The following is a 14,459-nucleotide window of genomic DNA, read 5'->3' on the forward strand; positions in this document are numbered from 1 at the left end:
ACTCTGCCACTTATCTACCAGACACAGGTCACACCCCACTTATTTTCATGAAACCTACTCAGAACTTACAGACCAAAACTAATATCTCCCGCTACAGCAATACGGCACTTAATTAAAATTAAAACCCTGTGAGGTTATCTCTTCAACTATGTGACGTCCTGGAAGACAATGTTTCTTCTACATCTTCAGCAAACGGGAAGACTGTTGTGCAATAAAATTGTTATTTATCTTTTTATTGATAAATGGCTCATGAAATTATGAGATGAAGCCAATTCAACAGTCATTAAATATTTACTAAGTATGCACTATGTAATATGCACTGTTAAAGATGGACTAGTAGTAAACTAAACAAACAAGGTCCTTGCTCCTTAAGGAGCGTATGCATATTGTCTCAATTGTCTGTGAACTAGTTTTTAACACAGTGCAGTCAGATTTAGTAGAAACACTATGTCTGTAAATTGAAATTCTGATACAAATACCCTAGCATTATGCACACATTGCATTTTAAGAAAAATAAAAATCTAAAAACCAAAACAGTTTTTCAATAACATATCAATTACAAACACCCAGTTATATTTAACAACAACAAAAACAAAGGTTTCTTAGCATTATTTAATTGTAATTTATCTAAGAAAGCCAATGATGGTGAATTCAATAGCCACATCACAATGTAAACCGAGTTCTGACAATTTACAGTCAGTGCTTTCAGAAAACTAGTAAAATCGAACTTGGAAAAAGCTAACAACTTATTTTCACAAATAGGACCTCAAGTCATCCAGTTGTTAAGTCTTCATTTAGTTAACTTACTAAAGAAAGAACTGCCTAAAATTTCCCTGTATTTAAAATCTGCGATGTAAAAGTTAACATTTTTCAATACTGGGTATCACCTTGTCATCCTGCAATCATTCCATGTTTCTGTCTTCCTAAATAACAGACGCATTATTTTGCAAAGATTTCACCTCGGCAAGACGGTAGAGTATAGAAATGAACCCTGGAATTACAAGAAATTCCAAACTGGGAAGAATGTAAAAAGCTATTTTAAAGAAATGTAACAAACCTCATTGAAAATTCACAAACTTCCTTTCTTGTTTTATAGTCTCACTGATCTAACAAAAAGGAGCCTAAAATCAACGGAAGCTGAATAACTACAGCATATTTATAAAAGAGTAGTGGAAATTTAAACATGGGACCTAAAGCTGTAAAACTTGGATGCTGTTCATACAGTGCACATCACTTTACGTTGAGGACCTAGTTTGTAAAAAAATACATTTTATGCATCTGTTGTTATTAAGTGCCGTCAAGTCCATTTCGAGTCATAGTGACCCTATGGACAAGAGAATGAAACACTGCCCAGTCCTTCGCCATCCTCATGATTGCTGTTATGCTTGAGCCCGCTGTGGCAGCCACTGTGTCAGTCCACCTCCTTAAGCATCTTCCTCTTTTTTGCTGACCCTTTACCAAGCATGATGTCCTTGTCCAAGGACTGATCCCTCCTGACAACAGGTCCAAAGTATGTTAGACACAGTCTACCATCCTTGCTTCTAAGGAGCGCTCCAGCTGTAGTTCCTCCACGACAGATTTGTTCGTTCTTCTGGCAGTGCATGGTATATTCAGTATTCTTTGCCAACACTATAATTCAAAGGCATCAATCCTTCTTCAATCTTCCTTCCTCATTGCCCAGCTTTCGCATGCTTATTAGGCGAATGAAAACACCATGGCTTGGGTCTGGCGCAGTTTAGTCCTTAAAATGACATCTTTGCTTTTTAACACTTTAAGGAGGTCTTTTGCAGCAAATTTGCCCAATGCAATGCGTCTTTTGATTTCGTGACTGCTGCTTCCATGTTCATTGATTGCGGATCCAAGTAAATGAAATCCCTGACGACTTCGATCTTTTCTCCACTTATCATGTTGTTTATTGGTCCAGTTGTGAGGATTTTTGTTTTCTTTATGTTGCGGTGTAATCCATACAGAAGGCTGTGGTCTTTGATCTTCATCAGTAAGTGCTTTAAGACCTCTTCAGTTTCAGCAAGCAAGGTTGTGTCACTGCATAACTCAGGTTACTAATGAGTCTTCCTCCAATACTGATGTCCCATTCTTCTTCATACAGTCCAGCTTCTGGGGTTATTTGCACATGGGGGATTTTATGCATAATCACGTTTAATCTTTGTAACTATTATAGTCCCAATTTTAAGCATGAAGAAACAGAATTAAGTACCCAGTAGACAAAAAAATAATAAATTATACTACACAAAAATAAACTGGAAGAAAAAGAATCTGCAAAGCATATGAAAACAATTTTCTCTACAAAGAGTTGTAACAAATAAGATAAACAGGATCATTAAAATAGGTTAAGTAAACAAAAAGGCAGAGCCCTGGTGGTGCAATGGTTAACAGCTCGGTTGCCAACCAAAAGGTTGGCAGTTTAAACCCACCAGTCGCTCCTTGGAAACCCCATGGGCCAGTTCTACTCTGTCCTACAGGGTCATTATGAGTAGGAATCAACTCGATGGCCACAGGTTTGGTTTTTGTTTTTGTTGTTAATTACAAAAAGGCAGTTCACAGAAAAAGAACTATTAGCAGCAAATATATGAAAAATCTCAACTATTTTAAAATGTAAATCATAAGATACTTTTTTAGCCTAAAATTAGTTAATATGCTGAATTTTGTTAAAACCCAGAACTGTCAAGGGTGTGGAGAAACAGGTACTCTCATACAGTTTATGGGACTGCATATTAGTGAATTCTTTGGCATTGCAGTTTTCATAAATTTTTAAATGTAAATTTTATTTGACACAGGATTTCTACTTCTAAATATTTCTACACTTTTAAGTTGTAAACTAGAATCAAACCAAAATATCCATCAATTTAGGAACTAAATTTGGTACGTCCATATAAGAGTATCAGTGTCATTAAAAAAGAATGAGATAGATGTATAACTGTTGATACTTTATTACATAATTAAACCAAAAATCAAACCAGCTGCCACTGAGTCGATTATAGCTCATGGCACCCCACATGTGTCAGGGTAGTACAGTGCTCCATAGGATTTTCAGTGGCTGATGGTTTGGAAGTAGACTGCCAGATCTTTCTCCTAAGGCACATCGGGGTAGAACTGAACCACCAACCTTTCAGTCAGCAGCTGAGGGGTTTAAAAAAAAAAAAAAAAAGTGGACTTCTGCCTCCAGCCAAGATGGAGTAGGTAGGACTAAATTAATCCTGTTAAAACAATTTTAAAATGACACAAAATATACAGAAGCAGGATTTCAAAACACTGGACATCAGGCAATGAAGAACGATGATCCCTGACAGAAAAACAAAGTTGAGTCCATGAATGCCCCAGGTTATTTCCTTGAGAGTAAGTCCAGACCACGGCACAGCTTAGATAAGGAATCCAGGCAGAGACTGGAAGACTCCCTGAGTTGAAAGGAGCCAAGAGTTCAAGGAGACCAAAACAACTAGAGTGTGCATGGCAGAGTACCAGAAAGGAAGAGTTGCAGGGAGAGAGAATTACAGAGATCTGCACAGAACTCCCTTCAAGTATTGAGCAGAGTACTAACAAATGCAAACATCTAACTATAAGAGGAAATGTAGAAGGATTTTCCTTACCGTTAAAATCTTTTAAAAAGATAACTTACTATTCTAACGAATAATAATAATAAAAAAGAATGCAGTGTGGAAATTATTAGACGTACTGATGTAGCCCAAACCAAAAGCAAACTCACTGCTGATGAGTTGATTCTGGCTCACAGTAACCCCACAGAATAGAACCACCCCATAGGGTTTCCAAGGAGTGGCTGGTGGATTCGAACTGACCTTTTGCTTAACAGCCTGAGCTCTTAACCACCATGCCACCAGGGCTCCTACTTGGAAACCCCAAAATATTTGGAAATTAAGTAACATACTGAAAGCAGTATCTAAAGGAAATCATATAGCACTAAACACCTAAATTAGATAAGGTACCCAGTCAATGATATCAGCTTCAATGCTAACTAAGCAGAAAATAAGCAAACTAAACAGAAAGTACACAGAAAAAAATAAAAAGAGCAAGTCAATAAAATAGGAAACAGAAAAATCAATGAAATCAAAAGCTGATTTTTTTTTAGAAGATTAATAAAATCAATACATCTTCAGCCAGACTGATGAGGAAAAAAAGAGAAGGCATGAACTGCCAGTTATCAGGAATAAGTGACATCATTATAGATTCTAAAGATATCAAAAGGATAAAAATGTAAAATCATGAACAACACTATGCAAAAAAATCATCAACTTTGATGATATGAACAAATTCTATGGAAGATACAAATTACCAAAGCTCACTGAAGAATTAAATACCCAGAATAAACTTGTATCTATTAAATAAATTAAATGTACAGATTAAAACTTTCCCAGAAAGAAAACACCAGGCCCTCATGGCTTCACAGGTGAATTTTATCAATTATTTAAGGAAGAAATAATACCATTTAGGGCTTTACCTTAATATCAGGTATAAGGTAAAGATGCTTACTCTTAGCTTTTTAATTCAACATTGTACTAGAAGCCATAGCACGAAAAAAAAATAAATAAAAGGAATCCAGATTGGGATGGAAGAAGTAAACTTCCTTCAGACACAAACGGTCTATGTAGAAAATTTGATGCAACCTCCAAAAAAGCTATTAGAACTAATAAGGGAGTTTAGCAAGAGTGCAGAATACAATAGCAGTATGCAAAAATCAGTTATTTTTCTATATGCTAGAGAAAAAAAAAATTTTTTGATAGCAATGAATAATTGGAAACTGAAATTTTTAAAAACACTATTTACAATGGTATTAAAAAATAATACTTAGAAATAAATCCAACAAAAGATCTGCACAGTGAAAACTACAAACAATGCTAAATTAAAAAAGACCTAAGTAAATGGAGGAGTCCCTGAATGGTGCCAACAGTTAACATACTCAGCTGCTAAGTGAAAGGTTGGAGATTCATGTCTACCCGAAGAGACCTTGAAAGGAAGGGCTGGCAATCTACTTCTGAAAAATCAGTCACTGAAAACCCTACGGAGCACACATGGGGTCGCCAAAAATTAGAATCAACCTCAACAGCAACCAGTTTAACATATAAACTAATAATTTCAGGAAAAAGGAATAAAAAAAAAGTTTTTAAGTAATTACCTACACCTTAAGGAATAGGTCTGGGAATCCAGGAAAATACTTCACATTGAATTTTTTTTTTTTTACCCATGTACGTGTATTAATTTTTTAAAAAATCCTTTTAAAAAAAACTTAATTACTTGTATACATATCTGACACTAAAGTAAAAATTCTTAACCACTAACTTAGAAAATTTTAAAACATAACTTCAGTTATTCAAACTTTTATATTAAATAATGGATAAAATATGTGTAGGAATTATTTTTGTATTTTTTCTAATATTTTCCTGTCAAACCACTAACACAAAAAACTGGTATAATCAATAAACCATATCCACACATCATATTCCCAATCTCCTCACTTCTTTCTGGGTCTTTATAAGATCCTCTTCTCCTCATCCAGTAGAAGCAGACACCTCAAACTTGTATCATTTATTCTCTTACAGAATTCACTTCCAGAAGTCTGTTTGGATGGCAACTACATCTACACCTTGAGCTTTTGAGTTATCCCTGACTTTAAACTCTACAATCATCTCAACTTAGAAAATATCAATGCCAAATAAAATGAAATATGCTCCCCCCCACCACCAAAGAACTCAATATCTCTTCCCCAGTCTCCACAGTATGAACTCAAGAAATAAGCCTACATATTAAAACATGGACAAGTATTTAGTTCCCTACAGAGCCAAAAACAAAACCCGTTGCTGTCAAGTTGATTCCAACTCATAGCGACCCTCACAGGTTTGAGAAAGCAAGGAGAATTGCCCCATAGGGTTTCCAAGGAGCACCTGGCAGATTCGAACTGCTGAACTTTTGGTTAGTGGCTGTAGCTCTTAACCTCTACACCACCAGGGTTTCCCACTACAGAGCAGAGAACAGAAAATAAGCAAGAGAACAAATTAACAAGATAAAGTCAAACAATGATGTGACTGAGAGGATTCGAATCAGCTACTAGGGTAGGCAGCTACTAGATGCGTAGCGTAGCTATCTAAGGTGTCATTTAAACCGCAGTTCAAGCAGCAGCTAATAACGCAGATTTTATTTGGCGTGAGAAATTTTCAGAGAGAATAAAACCAGCCAGTGCAAAGGCACTAAGGTGGGAGTTCACTGTGTTCACGGAACAGCAGGCTGTATGCCTGGCACAAGTAAGGGAAGAAAGAGGACGATTAAAGGACGAAGTTTGATCATATGAGGCCTTGCAGACCAACATAAGATTTTAACTTTACTGAGCACACTGGGCAACAAATCAGGGGCTTTACCCAGGAAAGTAACAAGATATAACTTATTTTAAAAAGATCTTCTGGCTACTACAAAGAGAATGGATGATAAAGAGGCAAAATTGGAAGAGTGTCTAAAAAAAAATTAAAAAAAAAAAAAGACCAAACCCATTGCTGTCAAGTCAATTCTGACTCAGTGACTCTACAGGACAGAGAACTGCCCCACGGGGTTTCCGCGGAGCACCTGGTGGATTCGAATTGCTGAACATTTGTTTAGCATCTGTAGCTCTTAACCACTATACCACCAGAGTATCTAGGGAGACTAGAATTATAGTTGCCCAGGTGAGAGAACAATGGGTTTGAACTAAGGTAGTAATGCAGGATATGGTATGAAGCAGACAGAATGAGGACATATTGCAGATACAAAGCCAAATGTTTTGCTGGTAAACATTAGGGGAAGAGAGAAAAAAGACTCCAAAACGAGCTCTTGTTTTTGGCTTGATCACATAGATGACTAGTAGTGTCACTTTTTTTAATTAGGAAAGAATGGTGTTAAAAAAAAGTTTGGGAAAGTGAGAGAACTCAAGACTTCAGTTTTGGCCGTATAATCTTAAGAAATGAGAAAAAAAAAAAAAAGCACTAGATAACTAAAAGAATACATCAAATAGGGAGTTGGATAGATGGTCTAGGGATCAGCGGAGGGCTACAGATGCATATCTGGATGCCTAGACAACCTAGTAAGAGAATGTGATGTTAAGCAGAAGACACAGCAACAAAGGAGAATTAGAAATGGTCTGTAATATGGCAATGCAGTGCAATCAAATCCATTCAAGATGGCAGGGAGAATTAAATACACATGTCACTTGCTCACTTCCTCAAACAGATAAATTTAGCAGCTCAATCTTCTCACCTTATTCCAACAGATTAAAAATCACAATCAAGAACTTTTAACCATGTCATGCCTAATAAATTCCTTATAGTCTCTCATAAGACAAACTAACTCAACTGCATGTTCTAATGTCTCTTCCTAGTACAGGTTTGCTCAGATTTTATTATCTGTTATGGTCAAAATCTTCTTTAAACATTTTTAAACCAGTCCCATGTAAATTAACTGTACTCATTTTTACACATGGAAACCCTGGTGGTATAGTGGTTAAGTGACTATGGCTGCTCACCAAAAGGCTGGCAGTTCAAATCTACCAGGTGCTCCTTGGAAACTCTATGGGGCAATTCTACTCTGTCTTATAGGGGTGCTGTGAGCGGAACCGACTCAACGGCAACAGGTTTGGGTTTTTTTGGTTATTTTTACACTTCAACCCTTTTATTATTCCCCGCAAACACTGAGTGCACCCTAATATACACAATTTTTTAAATTACGAGGTTATCCTTCAGAGTAGCATCCTCAGAGACTATCACTTCAACAATGTAGTAATTATACCATAAACATTTTCGGAATAATTCTGACAATTTACAAACCACACAAGAAATATCAGTATCACTACTGTATAACTTAGTATTTTAATGTTAAAATGTGTATTACAGTAATACTAGCCAAATTCACCTCTGAGAAACAGAGTGGCCACCTTCAAGAATACCCTAAAGACTATCACACTGTTATGAACACAATTTTAAGAGTTCCAAAAAATATTTTGAATAATCAGCATCAATGGAGTAAGCACACAGCCTCTCAAGACTACTAGCATTTGTAAGGGAAAAAATCTCACTGTATTTGTCAAGTGTGAGTACTACGCTTGGTAGATGTGTCACGCTTGAGAAATTATCGATAAAAAACAAGGACCCTAACAGGGCAAACAAGCTTGCAAACAAAAAATTATCATACACCATGATGTTAAAATCTGCAAAGACCCAAGGGAACTAAAGCACTAAGCACTAGAATTAAAGTTTAAAGGATGAACAGGAGTTTGCCTGGCCAAAAAGTGAGTGAGCAGAGATTCCAAACAATCTCTACCATACGGCCTATACTCCTTTAGCAGAAAGACAAACCAGCTCTTAACTTCTAGAGCAAGTTTGAAGCTAACTGCCTAAACAAGTTTCTTTTCTTTTTAAAGGTCAGAAAACTATTTTGTTTTCTAATGTTAATAAAAAAAACCTTAGATTAATAAAATTATATATTCTAGGTCATATCACTCTTGATTCCACTCAGAACCAGTCTCCCCTCAGAAAATTGGGATAACATTTTGTATTCACAGGAAACCATTCCTGAAAAAACATTTTTAATTCCTTGAACACCACTCATACCTACTCTGTTATTCTCAAAATTGCCAGTTTTAGAAAAACATATACATAATCATTCTAGCTAGTGACCTATGTAATACAACTTTATAAATCCAACAAAAGATTTATAGTTGAGTTTTGTCAGCTACACTATTGTTTTCAAAAGCTTACTGAAAACTTCCATTAACGAGGAAAACAGCAGATTCAACAATCCCTGCTTTCATAATAGTTTCAAACAATCTTATCCTACCTTCACGCCAACTGCAACCTCAGTGACAATTCTGTAAAGAAAAAATAAATAATTTAAATCTCTTTTTTTTCCTGTGGATTATCAACTTTTTAGAGTAGTTCATAAATCTCCCATACATCCTCAATACAGATGCTAAAGTAAAACACAGATAATGACACTTCTCTGTAATATTTCACTCTGGTTTTCTGGAAATAACTTTCAAAGTGAGGCAAAATTCAGCAGACTCATGGTATTTGTGAACATTACTTTAAATAAATACTAAAAACGGCAAAACTCAAAACACTATAAAATGCCATTTCTGCAAGGTTAGTACATTTAGATTAATAATTTAACACTTAGACCAACTTTTCAGTAAATCCTGTTAAGAGCAGAAACGTGAATTCCAATGCAAGTTTTGCCATCAGTTTCCAAGTTGATCGGGGGGAATGCTGAACTCTGGATCTGTTTCCTCATGTAAAATAATCTCCAGGTAACCTTTAGGATGACTTAAATTCTATTAACAACTTTTAAATGATCATCATTTAACATCTTAAAAAAACACCGAACTCTAGACCCTTAACCAAAATAAATGTACATTTTACTTCTGGTTCTTCAAGTACTGTCACTGGTTCCAAGAAATGTACTTTTAAAGTGCTAGTTTTTCTATCCCCAAACAGGCTGACTACACCTATAGTTTCTCCCTGAAGTGTGCCCTTTCTAACAACGGGTTAAATTATTGAGCCTTTTCAGACCCGGAGCAGTAGTACCAAAGAGGCACTGGTCCATATCATGTCCCCCAGCCCTCCCCTCATCTCACTCAGCATTCTATCACCCACCACCCTCGGGCTCGCAAAGATGCAGCATGGTTCTGGCTTTTTGTAGTTCTTTTTGTTTTTCCAGAAACTGGTCAAAGTAGCTAAAAAGATGGGCCTGTGTCGACTATCTACTCTTGTTTCTGCCATGGCTGTTGGCCTTTGCACATGTGACTGATGTCGACCACAAACACTTCGTTTTTCAAATGATTTAATTTCTGGCCCTCCTGCCAAGCCTTGAATGTCCTTAGGCCCCACAAAAAGCCATTTTTTTCCTGCCTCCCGCCCCCACCAGAGACTCCAGTGAAAACAAAGGAGTATGACATCTGCCCTCCGCTTTCCTCCCGCCGCCGCACGCCCTCCCCGCCCCCTCTTCCCCAGCGGCTCCCCCTTCGCTTTCCGGGAGCTCCCGCCACCGGCATCTCCCCGTCAGGGCGGGCCGGGCGAGGCCAGGGAGGTTTAGGATGGCCAGGATTCACAATGGGTGCCTCTCTGCTCTCTCCCATAGAAATCCCCACACAGGCCTCTCTCCGGCCATCACACTCCCTCACTCCCCACAGGCGCCGCGAGCCCGGGGTTCGGATCCCAGGTTACGGATCGAAATGGCTCCTAGAGGGGGCAGGGACCGGCGATACGTCCTGGGGTTCCTACCCCATCCCCCGCAGCCAAGCCGGTGCCCTCTCCCTCTTCGGGGTCGTCTCCACCGCCATCGCCCCAAAGCCTCCCCTGCCTGCATAACCCGCTTTCTTCTCATTTTCTCGACTAGAAACCCAACGGGGAAAGCACAGGGAGGGGTGTGTGCGATGGGGCGGGGGTTGGGTAACGGCAGCCCAACCCTGGGAGGGGCCGCCGGAGGGTTTATGCACGACCCCTAAACGGGTCGAAGGAGGCTCCAACTCCTCTCTCACACACACCTCCTCGCTGGCCCGATTACCTACCCGTCCATTGCCGAACCGGACAAAGCTTCGCTCACAAGAACCGAGCCACGCAGCCAGCTAGACACACAAGCGGCGAGAAAATGGCGGCCACAGCCCGACGGAAATTGCCGAAGGTGCCGGAGCGCACGGGGAAGCGCGCGGCAGCGGCGGCGGCGGAAAGAGCCGAGCGCGCGGGCCCCGGCTGCAGGCGGCGAACGGCGGGGCGCGGGGACGAGGGGGAGTGGGCGCAGCCGCCTCCGCGCCGCCGCGCCCGGGTCCCTCCGCCCTCCGTCCTCTGGGACGTGGCTTGCTGCTGCGAAGCATGGCGTCGTGGGCTCTTTTTTGTGTGTTCCACTAGGAAATCCCTATAGCCCAACTCTGGGCGGTGTGAGTGGGACATCCACCGCCCCCCCCGTCAGCTCCCCACACCTTCTGCACTGGACATCGGGAGGATGGCCCCTGGACTGCAGGGCTGCCCCCAGACAACCTCCACTTTTTCTTCAAATCGAAATTCCAACTTGGCTAACCCCGACCAATGCAGGCGGAGGAAAAAAATACTTTATAGCTTTCTTCCTATGCAATTTTTTATTTTCAGACCCTCTCCATTCCATCGAATAAAAAACTTTACCCCATTAAACAAGACCATTGTTTAATAAAAACAATGCTTTCTAAAGCAAATAGATCTCTTCAGACGGAAAATAGGCTTTTGCATCCAGACACTTGCAGTAGACGAACTTCTGAGTCTCATCTCACTTGATTAGGTGCAGCTGTAGGAAATACGCACACGGGTTGATGGATGTGTTAAAGAGCTTATACTGAAAATAGTCATGGTTTAACATTTGGGGGCGTGAAAGGGAAGGTGTGGGTGGGCGTGGGGGCAGCTGAGTCTGAAGCCTACAATTTGACTTCCTTTTCTACATGCCTTATAGTCTCAATTTTAATTTTAATAGCATATTGGACGTTCTCCTTTAATGTGTGTTTATCAGAGGGTCAAAAACTTTGGAGAATTTGCTCAGTAGTTGTGACTGTTTTGCCAGCAACCTCCCTCTCCCCCACCCTTCATCCCAGTCCTAGTATACACACACTCTTTTTAATCCCTAGAATAAAAAATACTCCCTACATCCATCCAGTTACTTGTCGATGCCCACTCTGGGCTTTCGTGTATCTCCTTCAGGCCCAAACATCTTCTCTTTCTACTAACTGAAATTTCACTGCGTTTTAAGGTAGTTAGAAACCCTGGTGGCGCAGTGGTTAAGACCTAGGGCTGCTAACCAAAAGGTCAGCTAGTTCAAATCCACCAGGTGCTCCTTGGAAACCGTATGAGGCAGTTCTATTCTGTCCGATAGGGTCGTTGTGAGTCGGAATCCACTTGACCGCAACGGGTTTATTTATTTATTTATTTATTTATTTAAATTCTTAAAATTATACTATTTTTTAAGTTAGGTGGAATCTTAGAAGAGCATCTTGTCCAAATACTTTGCTAGAGCTCTTCAAAGCACTTAAATGTTTAAAAATTCTTTATTTGCCTCAGGGATTTGGTAATGTTTAAAAAAAATCAAATCAAATTTTCTACAATGCCTTCACTTCAACGACTGACTTGTGATTCATAGAGGACCTATTATCAGTACAATTAATAATCACACTCTGCATTTTTTTTTTTTTTTACATATTTGTGGTTTCGTACATGTATTGTCATTCAACAATTAAATATGTACGTTCCCAAAGGGCGGGAACTGTAGCATAATTCTCTATATTTCCCCCATTGGTTCAATCAGTATTGATTGATTGGTTTTCACCTTATATTGCCGAAAACAAACTGTCCATAGGTGGCAGAAGAAATTATTATATTCACAAAAACACATTTTTCTTTATTTTTTATCCTAGCAAAATACAAGCCTACAAACATACAGTCAATATGCTTGCTTATTTAAACCTATCACTTTCTAGAAACAATTTAAAGTTGTTTACAAGTCAAGACACATAATGTACTAGATGAAATAAATGAAGTTAAATAATGAATACACCCGTTGCTGTTGAGTCAATTCCGACTCATAACGGTCCTATAGGACAGAGTAGAACTGCCCCGTAGGGTTTCCAAGGAGTGGCTGGGGGATTCAAACTGCCAACCTTTCGGTTAGCAGCTGAGCTCTTAACCACTGCACCACTGCCAGGGCCCCATGTACCACAGAAGCATGTTGCTTAAAGTCTGGGAGCTTTCATTTAGTAGCTATGTGATGTTGTGCATGTCCATTAATCTCTCCAGGAAAGTTTCCTTTACTGTAAAATAGGATTAGAGTAGGACATACATCCTAGATGGTTGTGAGGTCTAAATATCTTAATGCATGTGAAGCACCTCCCTAACCCAGTGACTGACTATAGCAAATACGCAATAAAGGGTGCTATCATAATCCATTATTGTTTTTATTATTACTATTATTATTTACTTGAGAAGGAACTGGCCACAAATTTGGCTTTTGGATTTTTACAGCCAACAATATTCATATAAATCTATACAGAGATTTTCACAAAGGTTAAGCATGTCACTAAAGTAATTAGATTGGCTGCTATCTAGTGAAATAAATCTGGGAAAATGTCATGAATAAGTTTCTAAAGCCCTTCGAAATCTAAATTTGTATGATTTTATGAGTTAACCATGGGGTAGATTATTAATCTCAACGTTAGCAGATGGCCAACCTTTGTAATATATGACAAGATTATGTTAGTGTTTATGGATTCCTAACAAAATAAGGCAATAAAAAGTGAAGTGCTTGCACAGTGTTATTTTCATACCCATATCTTTTTCTTCAGTATAATGATTTCTTCTTTCCCTTCTGAGTGGTAAATTTTTTGACCTTTTACAGAGATTTATACTTACGTGAACAATAATTAAATCTAAATTTCAGTGTATGCTGAGTTAAAATGAGCTCTAATATTGATGCAATAAAAGTAGGAAGTAGGATCTTGTTCATAGTGTTCTTATTTTTTTCCTAGTCTCGTTTGCTTATAGCACCCAAGACATTTAACTTTTTCGTGTTGCAGCTTCCGCTTATGAGAAGATGGAATAATAATAGGATCAATTAGGTAGTATTTTATTTTTGTAAGTATTTTTAAATAGGTGAAGTAAACTCAAAATAGGCAAAACTAATTGGAAAGGTAGAAAGACATATACAAAATGAACAGAAAATGCAAATATGTATTGAAAAAAAGTAGTCTAGGGTTTTGGTTTTAGTGGTTACCTAGGGCTGGAAGTGGGAAAGGGCACTGACTACAGATGGGCACGAAGTTTCTTTTTTGGATGATGCAAATGGTTTAAAACTAGATTGTGGTGGTTATACAAATCTGCAAATATACTAAAATTCATTGAATTATACACCTAATGCAGGTGAATTTCAGAGTATGTAAATTGTATCTCAATAAAGCTGTTAAAAAAGAAAAAGCACATGCCTCCTACTGCTGCTCTCAGCTACAGAATTCCAAGCTTCTAAGGCAAACCCTCTTACCAGTTCATTGTGGTTTATATCTGGTTATATACACCAGTTTTTGCCCTCACAGAAATGTTCTAATGCACATATTGATTACACACAGTTTTCCTTTTTTATCCCAATGTGGTAATTACTAGACAAACTGTTCTGCAAAATTTTTAGCTTAAAAAGTGTATCAGAGGTCTTTCCCTATCAGTATATTTAAAACTGTCTCACTATATATGGCTGCATAATATTCCACTGAAAAAATAAATCTTGATTTATTTAACTATATGTTATTGACAGACATTTAGATTGTCTCCAGTCTTGCTATTTACAAACAGTTCTGCAATAAATACCCTTGTTTTTAAGTCTTTTTCCACATATGTGAATATATCTGCTGGATAAATACCTACAATTAAAATTATTGAGTAACATGCATTTTTCATTTTAAAAGATGCTAG

General features: G+C 38.4%; 1 protein-coding gene across 4 annotated transcripts in view; it reads right to left on the bottom strand.

Annotated features, from left to right (window-relative positions):
• Positions 1-10,728, bottom strand: part of PTBP2 (polypyrimidine tract binding protein 2) — an 84,318-nt gene extending 73,590 nt beyond the window's left edge. For 3 of the 4 annotated variants that reach the window (XM_049879705.1, XM_049879704.1, XM_049879703.1), the window contains exons 1-2: positions 10,556-10,728; positions 8,827-8,857 (exon numbers count right to left, since the gene is read on the bottom strand). In XM_049879705.1, the coding sequence (XP_049735662.1) occupies positions 8,827-8,857; positions 10,556-10,563 (39 nt within the window). In that variant the 5' untranslated portion in view covers positions 10,564-10,728. The remainder of the gene's footprint in view (positions 1-8,826; positions 8,858-10,555) is intronic. The other variant, XM_049879706.1, reaches the window with a different exon arrangement.
• Between the last annotated feature and the right edge of the window lie 3,731 nt (positions 10,729-14,459).

The sequence above is a fragment of the Elephas maximus genome, chromosome 3, assembly GCF_024166365.1.
Source record: "Elephas maximus indicus isolate mEleMax1 chromosome 3, mEleMax1 primary haplotype, whole genome shotgun sequence".
NCBI lineage: Eukaryota > Metazoa > Chordata > Mammalia > Proboscidea > Elephantidae > Elephas > Elephas maximus.